The 21,577-nt window shown below is 47.8% G+C and overlaps 2 protein-coding genes across 5 annotated transcripts in view; one reads left to right on the top strand and one right to left on the bottom strand.

Moving 5' to 3' along the window:
• Positions 1–21,577, top strand: part of LOC123767586 (uncharacterized) — a 184,315-nt gene that overhangs the window by 67,575 nt on the left and 95,163 nt on the right. The gene's annotated exons all lie outside the window — the stretch shown is intronic.
• LOC123767584 (PDF receptor) overlaps positions 1–21,577 on the bottom strand; it is a 51,096-nt gene that overhangs the window by 6,791 nt on the left and 22,728 nt on the right. Inside the window, exons 2-8 of the mRNA XM_069310611.1 lie at positions 21,124–21,270; positions 16,739–16,846; positions 15,739–15,896; positions 14,769–14,872; positions 6,604–6,769; positions 2,955–3,111; positions 2,550–2,680 (exon numbers count right to left, since the gene is read on the bottom strand). Of these exons, the coding sequence (XP_069166712.1) occupies positions 2,550–2,680; positions 2,955–3,111; positions 6,604–6,769; positions 14,769–14,872; positions 15,739–15,896; positions 16,739–16,846; positions 21,124–21,268 (969 nt within the window). The 5' untranslated portion in view covers positions 21,269–21,270. The remainder of the gene's footprint in view (positions 1–2,549; positions 2,681–2,954; positions 3,112–6,603; positions 6,770–14,768; positions 14,873–15,738; positions 15,897–16,738; positions 16,847–21,123; positions 21,271–21,577) is intronic.

Consider the following 21,577-nt stretch of genomic DNA (forward strand, 5'->3'; position numbering starts at 1 on the left):
CGTTGAGCTCCGAAATCATCGCAAGATAAGGAAACACTTGTGGTCAACTGAGCGACACATGTGTGCTCAAGTCTGTGCTTGGAGCGACACATGTGCAGGCAGCTGTGGCCAAATATTTCAGGATCTCGTATCCATCAAATGTTTCAAAAGACACCGACAAACACGTCCCGGCCATCGACATTTAACTTTTATGAGAAGTAAAAAAAATTACAAAAAAGTATTGGTTGCAGTGAACTTGTGGAGATCCGCGGATACCTTCCACGTCGACAGGAATTAACAAGCGTTAATACGTCCTATTCCAACTTATACCGAGAATTGCTATACATTGTTTATGTATTTGGTAGAGCTGCGGTTATCTGCTTTTGTGGTTCAAGGCTCCGATGGTCCATATATATCTGTTAGAATGTGTGTGATTGATTGATGAAGATTAAGCCACCCAAGAGGTGGCACGGGCATGAATAGCCCGTAAGTGGTGGCCCTTTTGAGCCATTACCAGTATCAAGAGCTGATACTGGAGATCTGTGGAGGCGCGACTGCACCCTGCGTGACGGGAGATGTCTCCCGGACCAAGTGGTGACCAGATGGTGAGAATATGTGTGTGTGTGTCGAAATTTTAAATTAGATTGTCTGTATATGTCTGTTGGAGGTCAGGCGCTTGAGGCTAGCTTCACCCGACTTTGCACGCTGATTGCTGTCAGGTACGTGCGCAACATGGCGTGGTGGTATCGCCAGAATTCGAGAGGAAACAGTATGCCATGGTCATTCACTCGCCCCGATGATGATTTATTTTTTTTCAGGAGCATTGGCGCTCGTTTCCCCAAATGGTTTGAAGTTTTGTTTTATTATAGTATTTTAACATCTTGCTAATATCCGATATTACCGGTTTTAAACAATTCTCACCAATCATGTTCATGCACCATAAGTGTTTCCGTCAGAAGTAAGTGACAAGCACACTATGACACATGTTTTAAGTGATTAGGTAAACACTTCATCGAAATTGCATGTGTCATCCCAGCTTCGTGAATTTATATGTGTCCGGAGAGCGCCATGTATGGCCTCTTAAAGTGGCCCTGCCCTTCACTGCTGCTCCAGCTGCAGGCAACACTTTAGTAACTGGTGCAGTGGCACGCAACACTTTATTGTTTCATGTAATTAGTAAAGAAAATTGCTAAACAGAGTACCGGCAGCATTATAATTGGAGAAATTAATTACAAAAGCAAATTGCGAGGAAGTTGAAGGTGCGGTATGCAGACATTATGAAGCGAAATGGATGAACACGACAGGAAATGATTTACTGTGAAAAAATGTGGCAAAATGCATGAAAATGTAGCAATGTGCCGGATGACCTGGAGCCGAGAGTGTATCACTACGACACACACACAGGAAGTGTAGTGTGAGAATTATACAGGTACGAGTCTATATTGAGTGGAGGGTGGAATATATTGTCCGCTCCCCATCTCACGATAATAGGAACAATCTGAGAAATTGTTCATTGATGAAGGTAGGCTTATTGGTGGGAGAGGTTGTGTGTGGGTGTGTGTGTGGCGTCACACACACACACACACACACACACACACACACACACACACACACACACACACACACACACACACACACACACATATGAGCTGTGTGACTAGGGGTCTGGTAGTTGAATGGACAGCGCGCGGGACTGGGACTAATCCTGTGGCCCGAGTTCGATTCCCGGCGCCGGCAGAGACAAATAGCCAGAGTTTCTTTCACTCTGATGCTCTTGTTACCTAGCAGTAAATAGGTACCTGGGAGACAGCTGTTAGGGGCTGCTTCCTAGGTGTGTGTGTGTGTGTGAAAAAAATTGTTAGTAGCTAGTAACAGTTGATTGATTGACAGTTGAGAGGCGGGTCGAAAGAACAGAGCTCAACCCCCGCTAGCACAACTAGGTCAATACACGTATATTTATAAAGAAGCAACAACAAATAGCATAAACTCAAATTTTATTAAATAAAGTTAACCAAATAGACATATGAAGACTCGACTGAGCGCTTTCGGCCATTTAACGTGACCATTGTGAAAGTCAAGATGAAGGAATAAGAGTAAGACTGGAGGAAATATTAAGGAGGCGGGGGTGAGAGGAGGAGGGAGGCGGTGAGATGAAAGAGAAAATAAAGAGGCAATATACCAGAAGGTAATATGCCCTTCTGGTCCCAAGGGTTTCCGGTGGTAAATTTGGTATATTGCTTGTTTGTTTTCCTCTCATATCATGGCGTCACTTCCGCTCCCACGCCCTCCTCCTCCTCCTCCCCTCCCCATTATGTCCTTCTATTATTGTTATTCCTTCAGAGAACTGGGAAAAGCACATATAAGAAGGAAGGTACTAAATAAGAGTGTAGCTACCAATGGACACAGAACACATGTGTAGGTACCAGGAGACACAGGACACATAGGCCTAGGTACCAGCAGACACAGGACACAGGCCTAGGTACCAGCAGACACAGGACACAGGCCTAGGTACCAGGAGACACAGGACACATAGACCTAGGTACCAGCACACCACGTTCACTGATACTCACCCCAATGACGGTAAAGCGAGGGCCCTCAAGGATCCAGTAATATGGAGTGAAGGAGTAGCCCCACCAGCAGTCCATGTTCTTCCACAGCGCCATCACCGCCGCCCAGGACGCTGTCATGAACACTGGGATGCCTGCACCACCACCAGCACCACCAGCAGCAGCACCAGGAGCAGCAGCACCACCACCAGCAGCACCACCACCACCACCACCACCACCACCACCACCACCACCACCGCCACCACCATCAGCAGCACCACCACCACCAGCAGCACCACCACCATCACCAACACCAGAAATTAAAATATTTTATTACAAAGCTGCAGTTAATAGATCAGTTGTCTCTTTGAAGCACATATTATACTCCTTCATGAGTACGCCTAGCAAAGCGACCAGAGACTTACGTACCCCAGCCGATGGCGTAGTAAGCGCTGTAGTTAGGCGGGCCCTGGAAGAACGCCACGCTGATGAGGTTGTTCAGATACATCCCCTCGATGAACATCCACATGAACATCGCTGAACGACCATACTCAAGGAGGATGTAGAACGACTCGCACAGGATGGGCTGAGGAGGCACAGAAGTAGTACATCAGTTAAGTTACACAGCGTGCCTGGAGACATATGTATAGAGCTGTGCAGGGATACAGAGGCACAGAGCTATGTATGGATACAGAGGCACAGAGCTGTATATGTATACAAAGTGATAGATCTGTACATGGATACAGGGTCATTGATCTATGCAAGGATACAGAGGCACAGAGCTATTGGAGACATATGTATAGAGCTGTGCATGGATACAGGGTCATTGATCTGTGCAAGGATACAGAGGCACAGAGCTATGCATGGAGACAGATTTACTGCATTGTACAGTCTGATCGGTTTATAAAGGGGAAGTATTTTGCGAGACCAGCACACAGTTCGACTGATGTATATACAAAGTTTGAGAAGCAGACTTAGCAGATGAAACCTTAACAGCAGAATTTACATGTTTTGCAGAGCTGAATAATGCAAACTTTTTTTACGGTTAAATTTTCTGTTATGTGTGTCCCCAGTTTATGACGCTGGACACGTGAGACTGTATAAAGACCAGTTTTAATGGACCTAAAGTGGCTACACACACTGGTAGTGAGTCAATATTTATCTAAATTAGTAGTAATTCTAACCTAGATAATTGTAACCTAACCTAGCCTAATCTAAATTAACCAAACCTTGACTAGCCTAATCTAAATTAACCAAACCTTAACTAGCCTAATCTATCCTAACCTTATCTGTCCAAGCCTAACCTAATTTAACGTATCTAAACCCACTTTAATCTATTCAGATCTTTATGAAATCTAAGACTGTAAATGGGCCATCTAGTTGTGATGTTCTGCACTGATGGAGAGTGAATCTTATCGAAGAATGAGGAGCGCTCATTCAGGAGTAAAGCATTACCACACCACTGAACTATTGCCTAACATAAGATGTGACGATAATGTTAGAGATGAGTCCATTGGACACTGGTATTTTTTAGGAAAGTCAAGGGACTAGTCGCTCTTTTCTCGACTGCTTCCTGAGATAATATATGACCGTACTATCCTGATATTAGCCTAACACAAACATACTGTTTTGATGCTAACCTAGCCTTTAACCAAACAAAACTTAATCTAACCTATGTAGAAAATCTTGAAAACGTGCCAAATTAACGCCAACATCGTATATACAAGCAAATATAATTCTAATTTGACGCAAAACAGGTATTTTGAACATTGCAACTTATTAACTTTTTTTGTACATTGCAAATAAATCAGTTTGTGTTGTAATTCATCATCATATTGACCAAAAAAACTCGCAAACAACGAACACTACCAACACCAGGTTAGGTACAACTGTCCATCTGACCGGTAGCTCACAGTTCACACTTAAAGATTCGATGCACAGTTTATATATATATGGAGTAATGGTGGTGCAGGAATATGAGGCTACAGATCTCTCTTATATACTGTACTGTGTAAGTACAAAGAAATATGGACTTACCTGTAAAGGGAGCCGTACACAGCACACTGAGCTGTGCGGAAGACGGACACTGAATACTGTTGTCTCCAACAGTACGATATATTGTCTCCAATGCACAGTATATTGTAATGTAATATACAGGAGGATGGAGGCAACATACTGAACCGTGCCGGGAGACAGAGACAAGTTATCCGGAGCAGTAGAAGGAGACAGGGACAAGTTATCCAGAGCAGTAGAAGGAGACAGGGACACACTATCACAAACCCAGACACAACTACGAGCGGATGGGAGGACAGAGGCCCACTTGTGTTGTGTAGCAATACTAAGTTTGGACAGTCTGCCGTCCCACTCTGTTGACATGTGTAGACAGTGGCATGGATGTGCAAATGATATAAATCTCAACACAAATGGACGTGCGAAAACATGCTGTCCCAAACTGACGTTCGTAAACAGGAGTTGGTACAAATGAACGAACATAAGCGAGTCGCCAACACAAGGTGTACAGGGAAACCCAAACATTAATAAGACAATTACAGGCGATGAGTCACAATAACGTGGCTAAAGTATGTTGACCAGACCACACACTAGAAGATGGACAGATACAGTCGACTTGAGAATGGTCCAGGACGGACCGAAACGTCGTCGTCCCTTCACCTTCTAGTGTGTGGTCTGGTCAACAAGACAATTACAGTCATCTGTTTGTTCTATTAGAGAAATAAACAAACAATCGTTTAGCTTGATTAGCAATCCCGCTTTTTGTTGTTTACTCTGAATGTATCTATTAAACTTTTACAATATGGAAATGCAGGAAGGAGGGAGTGAGAGGGGGGAAATAAATGAGATTGGAGTGGATGAGAACACTGGATAATGGGACCTTGCGGAGGAAACGTGTGTAAGTTTATGAGAAATGAGACACAAATAGCACGAGGACGAAATTTATTGGACCCCCCTTAAAAAAAAAAGCCCCACTGGTTCATGCGAGGCCGCTGTTATTTATAACCTATCACTCTTACTCATATGTAAGTCTATCCAATACTCTAAACTTTCCAGGGAGTCTATTTCTATAAAGTTATTAGCAATTTGATTCATAAATCTTCACTTCTATTTTCCGAACCAATTTTCGTATTTATTTGCTAAATGTAAGCGTATTCGCCTTGAATTATTTTGTGTCCGAACTTAAACTTATAATTTCGGCAGCCTATTTATAACCTCCCTTGTTGAATAATTTCACCCAATTATTCAATTAACTCGACGTTCCTCCTTAATCTACGCTTTTCTTGAGGGTATAAATTAAGCTTTTTTAATCACTTTTTATCATGAAGGTTCCAAATTCACGGAATTTGTGAACCGTGACGCATAAATTTGTGCACTGAATGGAAGAACGGAGAAACTTTGAGAAGTTGGGTATTGACAAGATTACACGTGACGAAGAATATGCAATTTGGTGTGCAGAAAACAGTACCTCCTATGGAGAGTGACAACTCCTATGGAGAGTGACAACTCCTATGGAGAGTGACAACTCCTATGGAGAGTGACAAGGTGGCTACCAAACTGACGAAAGCTCCCGGCGTTAAAGTTGAGAAAGGCAGCCATTGTGGTGGGCTTCTAGATACGGGCAGTGGGGAGTTACAATTGGGTAGTTGGGGACGTGTGGGCTAGATACAGGATGGGACGTTCTGTCCAATATGTGAGCAGCTGCAGGAAGAGGAGTCAGACGCAGAGGAGCCAGGAGGAGAAGGGCGAAGATTCAGCAGGAGGTAAGAGCCAAGAGGACAAAGGAACCTGAGAATGGATCCAGTAACACAGGTTAAGTAGCAAGGAACACGTGTCATGAAACAGGCGACACGGGTACAAACACCATATTGAACCCAGCCCGGACACTTCTTCAGTCTCGTGCACCCTTTGAAGTCACCACGCACCATCTACAGAGCCTCCATGCCCTCCAGAGCGGCTTCGTGAACCCTCCGGAGCGGCTTCATGAACCCCCTCTGTTGAGTCTTTATGAATCTTTTTCCCGCTTGTAGATGCAGGAGGCGCCGCCGTCATAAGGGGAGCCACTAACCGTGCTGTCAATGCCGTGTCTGTCAGTGGTGAGGCCGGAGGCGAGGCCGGTGGAGTCTCCCCTGACGATGGCCTGGTCGGCGTAGAGGATGAGTCTCACCAGCACCTGCAGGATCATAGCCACGAAGAGGTTCTTGTGGATGCGGGTCCGGTTGTTGCGCAGCTTTCTGTGGGAGGCCGCCACACCATGTTAGTCACACCCAACACGCATATATACATACACAGTCGTACGTACACTACAATATATACTTAACTACATATAATTTTACATGTTCTATACAAGCACCTTTGGTCGGAAGCGCTCGCTTACCTCCCTGCACCTTCTCGTTCTCCAACAACGATGCAATCACCGAGTTGCGTAATCTTAGTGTTATCTTCTTACATGTCATTCACAATAAAACATATGATGACTATCAACTGAAAACGAGAACGAAGTCATTCTAACCGAGCAACAAAATACACATTGTAACTGGGAAGAAGCGTATACAGGCCACAGGGAGTTGCGGGGGATATCTGTGAGGCACCACACAGGGAGGTGGGCGGCGTGAGGACCACCAGGAGAGGTAGGCTTGTGGCACAGACGCTGATAGACACAGTGACCTACGACAACGTGGCTTAAGTGTTAGATCTTTTATCATCTAGTGAAGATGTAGGACAGTAAGATACGTCACTGAATCATGTATATATATATATATATATATATATAATATATGACAGTATATAATATATATATGACCACGGAGGAAAATTGAAACAGGAATTTCCTTAAGTAGTTTCCTTAAGAATTTCCTGTTACCTAGCAGTAAAATAGGTACGTGGGTGTTAGTCAGCTGTCACGGGCTGCTTCCTGGGGATGGAGGCCTGGTCGTTGACCGCGCCGCGGGGACACTAAAAAAGCCCCGAAATCATCTCAAGATAACCTCAAGATAAGTACTTTTGTATATTAATACATCTTCACTCCTTCTGAAGATGTATTAATATACGAAAGTACTTCAGGAAATTCCTGTTTCAATTTTCCTCCGTGGTCTGACACTGTCACATTTTTAATCACGTGTTTATTTTTCGTGATTTACATTATATATATATATATATATATATATATATATATATATATATATATATATATATATATATATATATATATATATATAATATGATTCAGTGGCGTATCTTAGAAACCCTAAGATTCAGTGACGTATCTTAGGGTTTCTATCCCTCTGACTAGTGCTCTTGCATCTTGGTTAAATTTTAAGAGGATTTCTCCAAAAGTCATCTTCGCTCGATGTGAAGAAAAAGAAAAAATAACTGTAGAATGTATTACACTTATTATAAAATTACGCAACGTTTCGAACCTACATGGTTCATTCTCAAGTGATGGGACAGTACAGGGCATATTGGATTTATACCATTATGGGGTCAGCTGCAGACAAATGAACCGAACAATGGGGTTTATAGGTCTATACAAATGGATCAAGAATAAGGCGTAAAGGAGAGAAGAGTAAGGCGTAAAGTGTGAAGAAAAAGACGAAAATAAGGTACAAAACACAAAGATTAATCAGGTGTAGTGGGCATGGCGTAGTTAATGGGGCCTCGTAGCCTGGTGGATAGCGCGCAGGACTCGTAATTCTGTGGCGCGGGTTCGATTCCCGCACGAGGCAGAAACAAATGGGCAAAGTTTCTTTCACCCTGAATGCCCCTGTTACCTAGCAGTAAATAGGTACCTGGGTGTTAGTCAGCTGTCACGGGCTGCTTCCTGGGGGTGCAGGCCTGGTCGAGGACCGGGCCGCGGGGACACTAAAGCCCCGAAATTATCTCAAGATAACCTCAAGATGGCATGTTAAGCAATGTCTTCTACGTTGGCATCTTGACATTCCGGTCTTGTTCTTACTCTCCTGCTGGGTAGAGAGAATAGTTCCGTAATTTGGGTATTTATGGCAGGTTGTTCTATTTTTATGTGGATTGCTTCAAGAATTTGTAATCTAATATCTTGAGTTTTGACTATTATACAAGTGCTTTTATTCAGCATTTCTCTTGTGTACTGTTCTCTTGTGTATTGTGCATTTCTCTTGTATTTGAGCGAGAATAACAGCCTCAATAACACTAACAATAACAGGAGGCGGCGCTAAGAAGGCAGAACAAAGCCTCACAGAGCAGTGTGGGGGGATAGGGGCAGCTCGTGCACCATTACGCTCCACACATCAAACCCGCTTAATTTACAGAGATGTAAACACATAGTAAGCGGATCGTATGGTGTCCCTGGCCTGCAGGTGTGTACACAGGTGTCCCTGGCCTGCAGGTGTGTACACAGGTGTCCCTGGCCTGCAGGTGTGTACACAGGTGTCCCTGGCCTGCAGGTGTATATACAGGTGTCCCTGGCCTGCAGGTGTGTACACAGGTGTCCCTGGCCTGCAGGTGTGTACACAGGTGTCCCTGGCCTGCAGGTGTGTACACAGGTGTCCCTGACCTGCGGGTGTGTACACAGGTGTCCCTGACCTGCAGGTGTGTACACAGGTGTCCCTGGCCTGCGGGTGTGTACACAGGTGTCCCTGGCCTGCAGGTGTGTACACAGGTGTCCCTGGCCTGCAGGTGTGTACACAGGTGTCCCTGACCTGCGGGTGTGTACACAGGTGTCCCTGGCCTGCGGGTGTGTACACAGGTGTCCCTGGCCTGCAGGTGTGTACACAGGTGTCCCTGGCCTGCAGGTGTATATACAGGTGTCCCTGGCCTGCAGGTGTATATACAGGTGTCCCAGGCCTGCGGGTGTGTACACAGGTGTCCCTGGCCTGCGGGTGTGTACACAGGTGTCCCAGGCCTGCAGGTGTGTACACAGGTGTCCCTGGCCTGCGGGTGTGTATACAGGTGTCCCAGGCCTGCGGGTGTGTACACAGGTGTCCCAGGCCTGCGGGTGTGTACACAGGTGTCCCTGGCCTGCAGGTGTGTACACAGGTGTCCCTAGCCTGCAGGTGTGTACGTATGGTCATGTTTAGGTCATTTCAAGTGAACGGGGGACGGCAGGTGTTGAAGAGGGGGGAGGGAGGGAGTGTTACAGGAATGGTTATCTTGAGGTTATCTTGAGATGATTTCGGGGCTTTAGTGTCCCCGCGGCCCAGTCCTAGACCAGGCCTCCACCCCCAGGAAGCAGCCCGTGACAGCTGACTAACTCCCAGGTACCTATTTACTGCTAGGTAACAGGGGCATTCAGGGTGAAAGAAACTTTGCCCATTTGTTTCTGCCTCGTGCGGGAATCGAACCCGCGCCACAGAATTACGAGTCCTGCGCGCTATCCACCAGGCTACGAGGCCCCTAAAAAGGCCCCTGGGGTGACAAGAACCACATATAAGACGGGTCGTCTGCACTATATTGTTTATCCTTGTGTCTAGAGATGCTGTGTTCCTGACGCCCTGCCTTGCTCTCTCTCTCTCTCTCACACCCTGCCTCACCTCTCACCTTCCTCCTCCCTCACCTGTACCCTCACTTCCCTCACACTCATATCTCAGAGAATGGCGCGTTTCCTGGGAACTTTGGTCCGTATTCACAGGCTGACCAAATGCTTATCTCAGCGCCCCGCTTTGCTTCCTTCTCTTCATCTCAGCCAGACTCTGTCGACAGTCTGTAGCTGACGAAGGGTGCCGGCTTCTCCCGCGGCAATACGGAGTTGGTAGGTAATTGTCGTGGGTGGTGGTGGGGGCTTTACATGGGAGGGAAGTGTCTGGTTGACATGGGAGGGAAGTGTATGGTTGACATGGGAGGGAAGTGTATGGTTGACATGGGAGGGAAGTGTCTGGTTGACATGGGAGGGAAGTGCTTGGTTGACATGGGAGGGAAGTGCCTGGTTGACATGGGAGGGAAGTGCCTGGTTGACATGGGAGGGAAGTGCCTGGTTGACATGGGAGGGAAGTGCCTGGTTGACATGGGAGGGAAGTGCTTGGTTGACATGGGAGGGAAGTGCCTGGTTGACATGGGAGGGAAGTGCCTGGTTGACATGGGAGGGAAGTGCCTGGTTGACATGGGAGGGAAGTGCCTGGTTGACATGGTGCTTTACTAGTATGAAAGGTTAGATGGACTGAGCTGGCAGGTAGATGGCAGCACTACACACTAGGGGGACACAGACGCATGCGCACTACACACTAGGGGGACACAGACGCATGAGCACTACACACTAGGGGACACAGACGCATGCGCACTACACACTAGGGGGACACAGACGCATGAGCACTACACACTAGGGGACACAGACGCATGAGCACTATACACTAGGGGGACACAGACGCATGAGCACTATACACTAGGGGGACACAGACGCATGAGCACTACACACTAGGGGACACAGACGCATGAGCACTATACACTAGGGGGACACAGACGCATGAGCACTACACACTAGGGGGACACAGACGCATGAGCACTATACACTAGGGGGACACAGACGTATGAGCACTACACACTAGGGGACACAGACGCATGAGCACTACACACTAGGGGGACACAGACGCATGAGCACTACACACTAGGGGGACACAGACGCATGAGCACTACACACTAGGGGGGACACAGACGCATGAGCACTACACACTAGGGGACACAGACGCATGAGCACTATACAATAGGGGGGACACAGACGCATGAGCACTACACACTAGGGGACACAGACAGACGCATGAGCACTATACACTAGGGGGACACAGACGCATGAGCACTACACACTAGGGGGGACACAGACGCATGAGCACTACACACTAGGGGGACACAGACGCATGAGCACTACACACTAGGGGGACACAGACACGTGCTCACTACACACTAGGGGGACACAGACACGTGCTCACTACACACTAGGGGGACACAGACTCGTGCTCACTACACACTAGGGGGACACAGACACGTGCTCACTACACACTAGGGGGACACAGACACGTGCTCACTACACACTAGGGGGACACAGACACGTGCTCACTACACACTAGGGGGACACAGACACGTGCTCACTACACACTAGGGGGACACAGACTCGTGCTCACTACACACTAGGGGGACACAGACACGTGCTCACTACACACTAGGGGGACACAGACACGTGCTCACTACACACTAGGGGGACACAGACACGTGCTCACTACACACTAGGGGGACACAGACACGTGCTCACTACACACTAGGGGGACACAGACACGTGCTCACTACACACTAGGGGGACACAGACTCGTGCTCACTACACACTAGGGGGACACAGACTCGTGCTCACTACACACTAGGGGGACACAGACTCGTGCTCACTACACACTAGGGGGACACAGACACGTGCTCACTACACACTAGGGGGGACACAGACAGACAACGTAGCGAAGTCCAGTACCTGAAGCACGGCTGGGATAAGGGGCTCCTAAAATCTACGAATCTGCAAAGGGGAGAGGGGAGGCGAGTTAATACACGGGCAGTTAGCGGGTTTAATTGGGTCAAGATGATTACAAGAGTAATCACACCACACATGCTGCCATTGATGCTAGGAGCACACACATGTTAGTTTGGGGAGCTTGTGTATAGGGGGAGATGTCTTAAGGCACGAGGAAGATATACCCTGTAGGGACAGGTCACTGGTAGGGACAGGTTACTGGTAGGGACAGGTCACTGGTAGGGACAGGTCACTGGTAGGAACAGGTCACTGGTAGGGACAGGTCACTGGTAGGGACAGGTTACTGGTAGGGACAGGTTACTTGTAGGTTACAGGTCACTGGTAGGGACAGGTCACTGGTAGGAACAGGTCACTGGTAGGGACAGGTCACTGGTAGGGACAGGTTACTGGTAGGGACAGGTCACTGGTAGGGACAGGTCACTGGTAGGGACAGGTCACTGGTAGGGACAGGTTACTGGTAGGGACAGGTCACTGGTAGGGACAGGTCACTGGTAGGGACAGGTCACTCGTAGGGACAGGTCACTCGTAGGGACAAAAAAAAGATAATGCTGTATCATAGATATGATTTAAAATTTTGTTGTTTTAAAGTCTGAGAAGTTGTGTAGTTTTATGGAGCGTGAAGCAAGATCCTTCCTGGAGCCTCAGAGCCGTAAGCCAACTTACATATACTTGGACTTACTTAGAGGCGCCGCTGACCTTAGACACCTTACTTAGAAGGTGTCGAACTGTTGCCCTGTACGGAGCAGGGACACACACACTGTACCTCCTTAACGCCAAGTATAAAAATGGGTTCGGCTTACACAGTAAAATCACAATACTTTGATATGTGAACGAGAAAATATTTTTAGAGCAATGCGATGGGATCGAACTTGTATCAAGGTATCAACCCACACTCAAATTCAAGGTCTTAAAAGTGTATATATTATACGAGCAAATATATACATACAGGGATGCTGTATTAATGTCAAATCTCCCATGTGTTTATGGCGATTTTTCGCTGTTATCGTTTCAAAGTCAAACAAAAAGAAAACTTCAAGAAATGGACTACCATTCCACTGACACCTTGTGGAATGGTTAGCGCTCAATATCTTGCCTCACACCCGTTCTCACACTTTCGTATAGTCAATATTGACTTATTAAAATACGTGCATATCTGACATACTAAACATACTAGTTTACCTTGAAAAGCTTCATAGAAAACACCGACCTTACCTAACCTTCTTAGTATGTTAAGATAAGCATCTTATAGCTTCGTAATTACAATTATTACTTAACCTATTATAGGTATAGGTTAAGTAATAATAGTTGACCTTTTTCTTCCTGGTGACCTATTCTAAAATGTTTAACAATTATACTTACATAGCAATAAATAAGTAATTGCTTTAGTCATGACCCACATCCAACCAGTGTGTGTAATACCTCACTTAATGCGGTGTTCACTCTATCTACATAATGATCTACATATTGTGGTCACTGCCTGACATACCAATGACCTCATGACAAGGCTTAACAGGCGGACCCACTTAAATCTGAACTACTAGAATTTATAATTACCAATAATTTGCTCTCTGGGTTTGTTAATTAGAACAGTGCCTATATGGACCCCTTGAAGAGTGCAGACATTGTCGCTAGCAAAGTGCACAGGTCGGCAGTACAAGAGTGCAGATATCGTCAGTACAAGAGTGCAGATATCGTCAGTACAAGAGTGCAGATATCGTCAGTACAAGAGTGCAGATATCGTCAGTACAAGAGTGCAGATATCGTCAGTACAAGAGTGCAGATATCGTCAGTACAAGAGTGCAGATATCGTCAGTACAAGAGTGCAGATATCGTCAGTACAAGAGTGCAGATATCGTCAGTACAAGAGTGCAGATATCGTCAGTACAAGAGTGCAGATATCGTCAGTACAAGAGTGCAGATATCGTCAGTACAAGAGTGCAGATATCGTCAGTACAAGAGTGCAGATATCGTCAGTACAAGAGTGCAGATATCGTCAGTACAAGAGTGCAGATATCGTCAGTACAAGAGTGCAGATATCGTCAGTAGTGGGCATCCTACAGTCTCAGGAGACTATGTAGTTACGCTCTGGTTGTCGAGGCTGGAGTGTCCTCTGCAGGGTGCAAAGCCTGGGTAGGTTAATATGGAGAAGAAGCTGTTACCCATGCAGCAGGTCCCCCCTGCAGGTCTCCACGATGCTGAAAGTTTCCGATGGAAAGGTAAACACCAATACACTAGGTTCCAGCGCCGTCGCAAGAGCTGCCAGAACGAGGTTGAAGTCAACAACAAACTGCCTTAGGGGGCTCCAACTCCGGATTTTTCCTCGAGGTTGACTCCTGAAGCCCGTCCCAAAAGTTGATATGGCCGCGAGGCAGCGGAGGTTTGAAGTCTGGGATTTCCTTCCCGTAGATGAGCTCAGGTTGTCCAGTCCCATCTACCCGGAGCAGGTGGTTGTAAGGCGCCAGAGATACGAGTACGAGGCCCTTCAGGGCCGCCCCTGGTACTGCTGCAGCAGGCTGGTATAGCCTTACCGAGGGCCCTGCACAGCCCCCCTGCCGCCAGTGCACATATCGTCGACAAAGAGTGCACAAACACGCTTTCTGAACTCTTCAGCCGACCAAATACGGAACGAAATTAGTTTAAATAAATTATGCAAATTTGTGTAATGCGCACATTAACCGGAATAAGGAATGTCTTTGAGGGCGAAGAGATGTGGAGGGAGAGAGGGATAACGATAACAAGATAATAAAAAGACTTACTTGAAGTAACTGAAGATAAAGAGGGAGAGGAGGAGTGACACTAGAGACAGCGTCAGTCCGATGATCTCCATCGCTCGGGACCCTTTGGCCACCAGGAACTTCATCTGTGGTGAGAGATACGTCATGGTGAGAGAGGGAGAGACAGAGAGAGAGAGAGACAGCGAAAGGGAGAGAGAGAGACAGCGAAAGGGGGAGAGAGAGAGACAGCGAAAGGGAGAGAGAGAGAGACAGCGAAAGGGAGAGAGAGAGACAGCGAAAGGGAGAGAGAGAGACAGCGAAAGGGAGAGAGAGACAGCGAAAGGGAGAGAGAGACAGCGAAAGGGAGAGAGAGACAGCGAAAGGGAGAGAGAGACAGCGAAAGGGAGAGAGAGACAGCGAAAGGGAGAGAGAGACAGCGAAAGGGAGAGAGAGACAGCGAAAGGGAGAGAGAGACAGCGAAAGGGAGAGAGAGAGAGAGAGAGAGAGGTGTGTGTGGAGAGCGTGGTATAATGTCAGCAACTTGTGGGAGGCAGCAGTAGTGGGTGGGTGTAGGACCATCTGAGGTAGTTGTTATTGCTATAATATTGGGGGCTGGAACTCGGGTCAGGCAGTTCTAAACAGGTGCTTCTCCTCAACACAGACGGCCTTCAACTACTTTAGAAGACCAGTTTCCACTACATTCTCCTCTCACTCTTGCCTTCCTCTTCTGCCTATTTCCTACCACTTTTATCCCACTCTTTCACTCATATTGTCTTAGCTTCACTCACTCTTTCTCAAACTTTCTCGCTTTTTCTCACAATCTCATACTCTCTCTCTCTCTCTCTCTCTCTCTCTCTCTCTCTCTCTCTCTCTCTCTCTCTCTCTCTCTCTCTCTCTCTCTCTCTCTCTCTCTCTCTCTCTCTCTCTCTCTCTCTCTCTCACACACACACACACACACACACACACACACACACACACACACACACACACACACACACACACACACACGGACCTGAGCGTCCTCCTCGGTGCCGGAGTAGAGCTGGTTGAGAAGGTTCCTGACGTCTGGGGTGAAGCACACAGTGTAGTTGGTCCAGCCGGCGGGGTTGTGGTCCTTGGCGTCCTTAGGCAGCCAGCGGCCGTCCGTGGAGCAGGTGCGGTAGGCGGTCTCTGCAACACAGAGTGGGCCCAAGTGTTAACTAAGCTCTTGATAATTGTATGAGAGTGTTTGATGTATAGTTCTTGTGTGTGTGATCTAATGTTGCTGCATGCCAACATACTTACCATAGACGTCAGGTTTAAGGCCCATGTAAACTAGGAATTTTTCCTCCTCAGTGTGTCAATATTCAAATTCTCAAATAGGACTCCGGAGGTAAAACCCATGACGACGCTATTTGTTTGTTTATATACTATTCGTTTTCATCGTGTAATTGCCTAAGTATACATTCTGGGATGTCAAGAGCTGCTCAAGCTTTATTCCATTAACTTTGTCTATCATCATGCCAATTGCCTCGTGTACATTTGGCTCTATACGCACGTGCTTTCAATTATAACTTTCCGAAGGTATTTGTCGAGATATTGTGAGAGTCAGAGTCATCAGGTATTACTGCATGTTGAGTCTCTGTATTTACGAAGGCGTAATTTCCTCTAAGACGTGCCTAGTGACATGAACTGATTATCACCTTATACACGATGACTATATTTGTATGCATAAAAGAGCTCTGGGGCTAGATTCACGAAAGCACTTACGAACGTGTACATCTTTCCTCAATCTTTGACGACTTTGGTTGCATTTATTAAACAGTTTACAAGCATGAAAACTTGCCAATCAACTGTTGTTATTGTTATAAACAGCCTCCTGGTGCTTCGGAGCTCATTAACTGTTTAATAATTGAAAACAAAGCCGCCAAAGATTGAGAAAAGATGTACAGGTTCGTAAGTACTTGCGTAAGTGTTTTCGTGAATCTGACCCCTGGAGAGTTCACCCAAGTTTGAGAAGAGTTGATACTCACGCTTGAGGTCGACGCCCTGTACAGGAGGACACGGGAGGGTCATTCTGGTGTTGGCCAGGGTAGGCGGCCAGCACATAATGTTGTCCCAGGTGGCGTTACAGTACACAACTGTAGGAAGATGGACACTAGGTTACATGGGTGCGAGGGACGGCGCACCGGAGGAAGAGCATACACAGTCCCAGGGAGCATACATGTGTCACAGGAGCATACACAGTCCCAGGGAGCATACATGTGTCACAGGAGCATACACAGTCCCAGGGGAGCATACATGTGTCACAGGAGCATACACAGTCCCAGGGGAGCATACATGTGTCACAGGAGCATACACAGTCCCAGGGGAGCATACATGTGTCACAGGAGCATACACAGTCCCAGGGGAGCATACATGTGTCACAGGAGCATACACAGTCCCAGGGGAGCATACATGTGTCACAGGAGCATACACAGTCTCAGGGACCACGAAGGATCCACAAGCGTGGAGAGGGAGGAAGGATGGCTCCTCACCACCTTCGACCACCATCGGCAGTTTAGCTTATGTAGACATACGAATCTTCCTACATATTCTTTTTTTCTCAAGTTATTCTATTCATATCACGTATCCGCCTTCAGGTCCCTGCTGAAGGGTCCGAGATGCGTAAAACTTTGTCCCTAGTGAATATTTCGCGCTGGAAAACAAAGAAGTAATTAACGATGTTCTAAAGAGAAAGAATGTGTTTCTCTTTGCTCTTCAGAGCCCCGCTCTCTTTGCTCTTCAGAGCCCCGCTCTCACCAGTCCTCCACTCACTTTAGTCGGCCTAGTCCCCCTTCCCCGTCGCCCACACACACACACACACACACACACACACACACACCTGCCAGGGCTCAGGCCCACCGCAGCAGCCGCAGCAGGAGCAGCAGCAGCAGCAGCAGCAGCAGGAGCGCCGCACAATACACATCTGTGTTCGCCTTCCACTTTGCCTACGTCAGGGCTCCCTCACACCCGAGGGGAGGTGAGGGATGGGTGAGTGAGGGCAGGTGAGGGATGGGTGAGTGAGGGCAGGGGGGGGGGAGCAGTGAGGGTCAGCGGGAAGGGAGAGGTGAGGGGGGGGGGGGAAGACACTGAAAGTCGCCAATAATATGTAGAAGACTTGTTGCTAGCTGCAACATTAGGAGAAGACGGGTGGTGCAGAGCGTCTCAGACATTAGGTGACGCGGGTAGTAACCTCTCCCGCGCCTCACTCCACTTCTCACACTTAAGAAAAAAGTCTACTACGGGCTCACCATAGCCCGTGCTACTTGGAACTTTTTGTTCCAAGGAGCGCATCTTAAACAACATTCTCACACTTTTTGTTAGTCTTGTACAAAAGTCTTCTTACCGTCGATTTGTTCTGTATAAAAAGTGGGTCTCCTAGTATTCCTGCCCCATAATGAGGTCTAATCAAAACTTTAGTTCGGTCCTGTTTTCAGTGTTTCAATTACATGAAAGCTCAAATTAGCAGCCCGTCCTCATCAACAAGTGATAAATGCTCGTTAATCCAGCCACCAAACTTCATGTTTACGAATGAAAGCCATTTGCACACGACTCACAAACTGACATTCGGAGATTTCTCGATCAGTACATCGCTGACAACTTCTGTTCGAATCGCAACTTTGTAAATACAAATATTTGTAAATACTTTGTAAATACTACTGTAAATACTACCCACGTACTACAAATACAAATAATTGCCAAAAGAACCTAAACACCTAACCTGTTCTACGCCTGAATATACACAACATGCTAATATATAATTATATGTGAGAAAATTCCTATATTGAATGGGATAAAAATTTATGAACACGTCTTTGGGTTCGGCAAGTCACGACCCATGAACCAATCACAGCTGAATTCGTTGATGCGAGATGTAAGAGGTCTTATCTTCGTCACCAGTGGGAGGAGACCAGTGACGTAAGGGCTCTACTAAGCGCCATATTCTTGCCCAAAACACCACACAAAACATCACATGCAAACCTGATATATGTTTTTGAAATACGGTTTATACCTTGGCTACCTTGAGGTGCTTCCGGGGCTTAGCGTCCCCGCGGCCCGGTCGTCGACCAGGCCTCCTGGTTGCTGGACTGATCAACCAGGCTGTTGGATGCGGCTGCTCGCAGCCTGACGTATGAGTCACAGCCTGGTTGATCAGGTACGTATAGGCCGTAACCTAATTATCCAAGACGGCGAAGTCATCCCATTATGGGGCGCGATGGTGTAATTAACTTAGCCCACTTCCGCGTCAAGAAGTATCATTACTTTAGGCAGTAAAGCTTTCCAGTGAAGCGGACAAACAGACGCTCGACAGATCTACCGAGTTATTAATGTTTGGAGGAGAAGAGCCAGTTCCTGGTGACTACAGTTCTTGGAGTCACTCCAAGACGGCCGGAGCTCGGCGTCGCCACCTTCATGAGCTGTGTCGCTCTCTTGTTAGGGGCAAGCACAGAGACGTGTTAGGTCACCCTGGGACCAGGACAAGCACAGGGACGTGTTAGGTCACCCTGAGACCAGGACAAGCACAGGGACGTGTTAGGTCACCCTGGGACCAGGACAAGCACAGGGACGTGTTAGGTCACCCTGGGACCAGGACAAGCACAGGGACGTGTTAGGTCACCCTGGGACCAGGACAAGCACAGGGACGTGTTAGGTCACCCTGGGACCAGGACAAGCACAGGGACGTGTTAGGTCACCCTGGGACCAGGACAAGCACAGGGACGTGTTAGGTCACCCTGGGACCAGGACAAGCACAGGGACGTGTTAGGTCACCCTGGGACCAGGACAAGCACAGGGACGTGTTAGGTCACCCTGGGACCAGGACAAGCACAGGGACGTGTTAGGTCACCCTGGGACCAGGACAAGCACAGGGACGTGTTAGGTCACCCTGGGACCAGGACAAGCACAGGGACGTGTTAGGTCACCCTGGGACCAGGACAAGCACAGGGACGTGTTAGGTCACCCTGGGACCAGGACAAGCACAGGGACGCACCAAGCCACCCCTGAGCCACGGTGAGGGACAGTCTGCCCTCACTTCACCTCACATCAAGAGCTACAGGAGCAACAATTAACACTATCCCAGATAAAACATTACAATTGTAAACGACTTGTAATGAGCATTATCAAGTGAATGGATTAATCGTCATCCAGTGAGCTATTGTTTTCATGAGGACGTTTGTCAGTCTTATAAAGGCGTCGCGGTAAAGGCTCCCGTGGCAGCTGTGGCTGTGAGAACCAAGGCGGCACTTCCCAACTTCAGGAGATAATTCTTGGTGAAATATGAGGAAACGGACCCGAGATTGCCGACAGTTTGTTGATAAATGAAGAAGTTGTGATGACACACTTGGCGTGGTGGGTAGTGTAGGTGTGTAGTGTAGTGTGGGAGGTGTGTAGTGTAGTAGCCCACAGGCACGCCCAGAGGCATGTCCAGACGCACGCCCACACGCACATCCACACGCACGGCCACACGCACATCCACACGCATGGCCACACGCACGGCCACACGCACACTCACACGCACGCTAGAGCCCCGTCCTGCCCCGATGATTTCCTCAGGGAAGAATATAATAAGAGCCAAAGAATTAAGCAATTCACCGAGGGTCTGTTGACCAATACGTGGCAGCGCCCAAACTCTTTCATGCAAGTGTCTAACCTACGATTGAAACAATCCAGCGATCTATTATCTCACCCGGTAACTTGTTCCAGGTCAACCACCCTATTTGCTAGCCGTAATTGACCGGAGTCTGCAAGTGTAAGTTATAGCGGCTGCAGGAAGTGGAAGACGAGGCAAGTGTGAACAATAGTCAGGGGCGTAAGATCACCACAGACACAAGGAAGGAGGAGAGACAATCTTGATAGTGAAGGAGAAGAATGAGCACACAGCGGAAGATAACACAAGACAATTACCACAGATAGCCAGAGTCCCACTAAAGTCACGGTTGTAAAGTGAGCTGTTGGGCTGTTGTGTGGGGGGGTTTTATCTTGAGTTATTATTATCTTGAGATGATTTCGGGGCTTTAGTGTCCCCGCGGCCCGGTCCTAGACCAGGCCTCCACCCCCAGGAAGCAGCCCATGACAGCTGACTAACACCCAGGTACCTATTTTACTGCTAGGTAACAGGGGCATAGGGTGTTGTGTGAGGGTGTTGTGTGTGGGGGTGTTGATGGGGCAGGGTATTGTATAGGTGATATTGTGGGAGTGGTGGTGATGGTAGTGGTGTTGTTCGTTGTTTAAGATTCAGCTACTGGGAACAGAGAGTTCCAAGTAGCACGGGCTATGGTGAGCCCGTAGTGGACTTACCTGGCACAGGAGAGGGGCTGTGGGAGTGGTGTTATAATGTCCACTATATATGGTGGTAGGGTGTGGCTGGGAGACTGACCGTGGTCGTAGGGTGTGGTGGGGGCGGTGTGGTGGTAGGTGTGGCACTGCTCCTGACTGCTGAACATCCATGGGTGCAGTGGTTCCCAGTGGTAGTCGCCCCTGATGGACGACAGGTTGGTCTGGTTGTTGTCCTCCGCCATCATGCCTGCAGAGGAGAGAGAGCACATTATATGCCGGCCGAGGACCACCTGTGGGCGAGGCCACACGGCGACCCAAGATAACCCCTCACCTTTCACTCTCCACCAAGCTTAACTATCTCTTATTACCAGGCAAGCTAACGTCTTCACATGCATGCGCCGAACATGGAAGATTATTTAAAAACTCCTGCTGCTCCTGCTGCCGCCGCGGCTGCTCCTGCTTCTGCTACTGCTGCTGCAGACGTGTGGGAGGGAGTCGTGTGGGAGCGCGAACAATGTGATACGAAATCAGTGGGACGAAGAGAGATAAGTTGG

The sequence above is a fragment of the Procambarus clarkii genome, chromosome 67 (genome assembly GCF_040958095.1).
Source record: "Procambarus clarkii isolate CNS0578487 chromosome 67, FALCON_Pclarkii_2.0, whole genome shotgun sequence".
Taxonomy (NCBI): domain Eukaryota; kingdom Metazoa; phylum Arthropoda; class Malacostraca; order Decapoda; family Cambaridae; genus Procambarus; species Procambarus clarkii.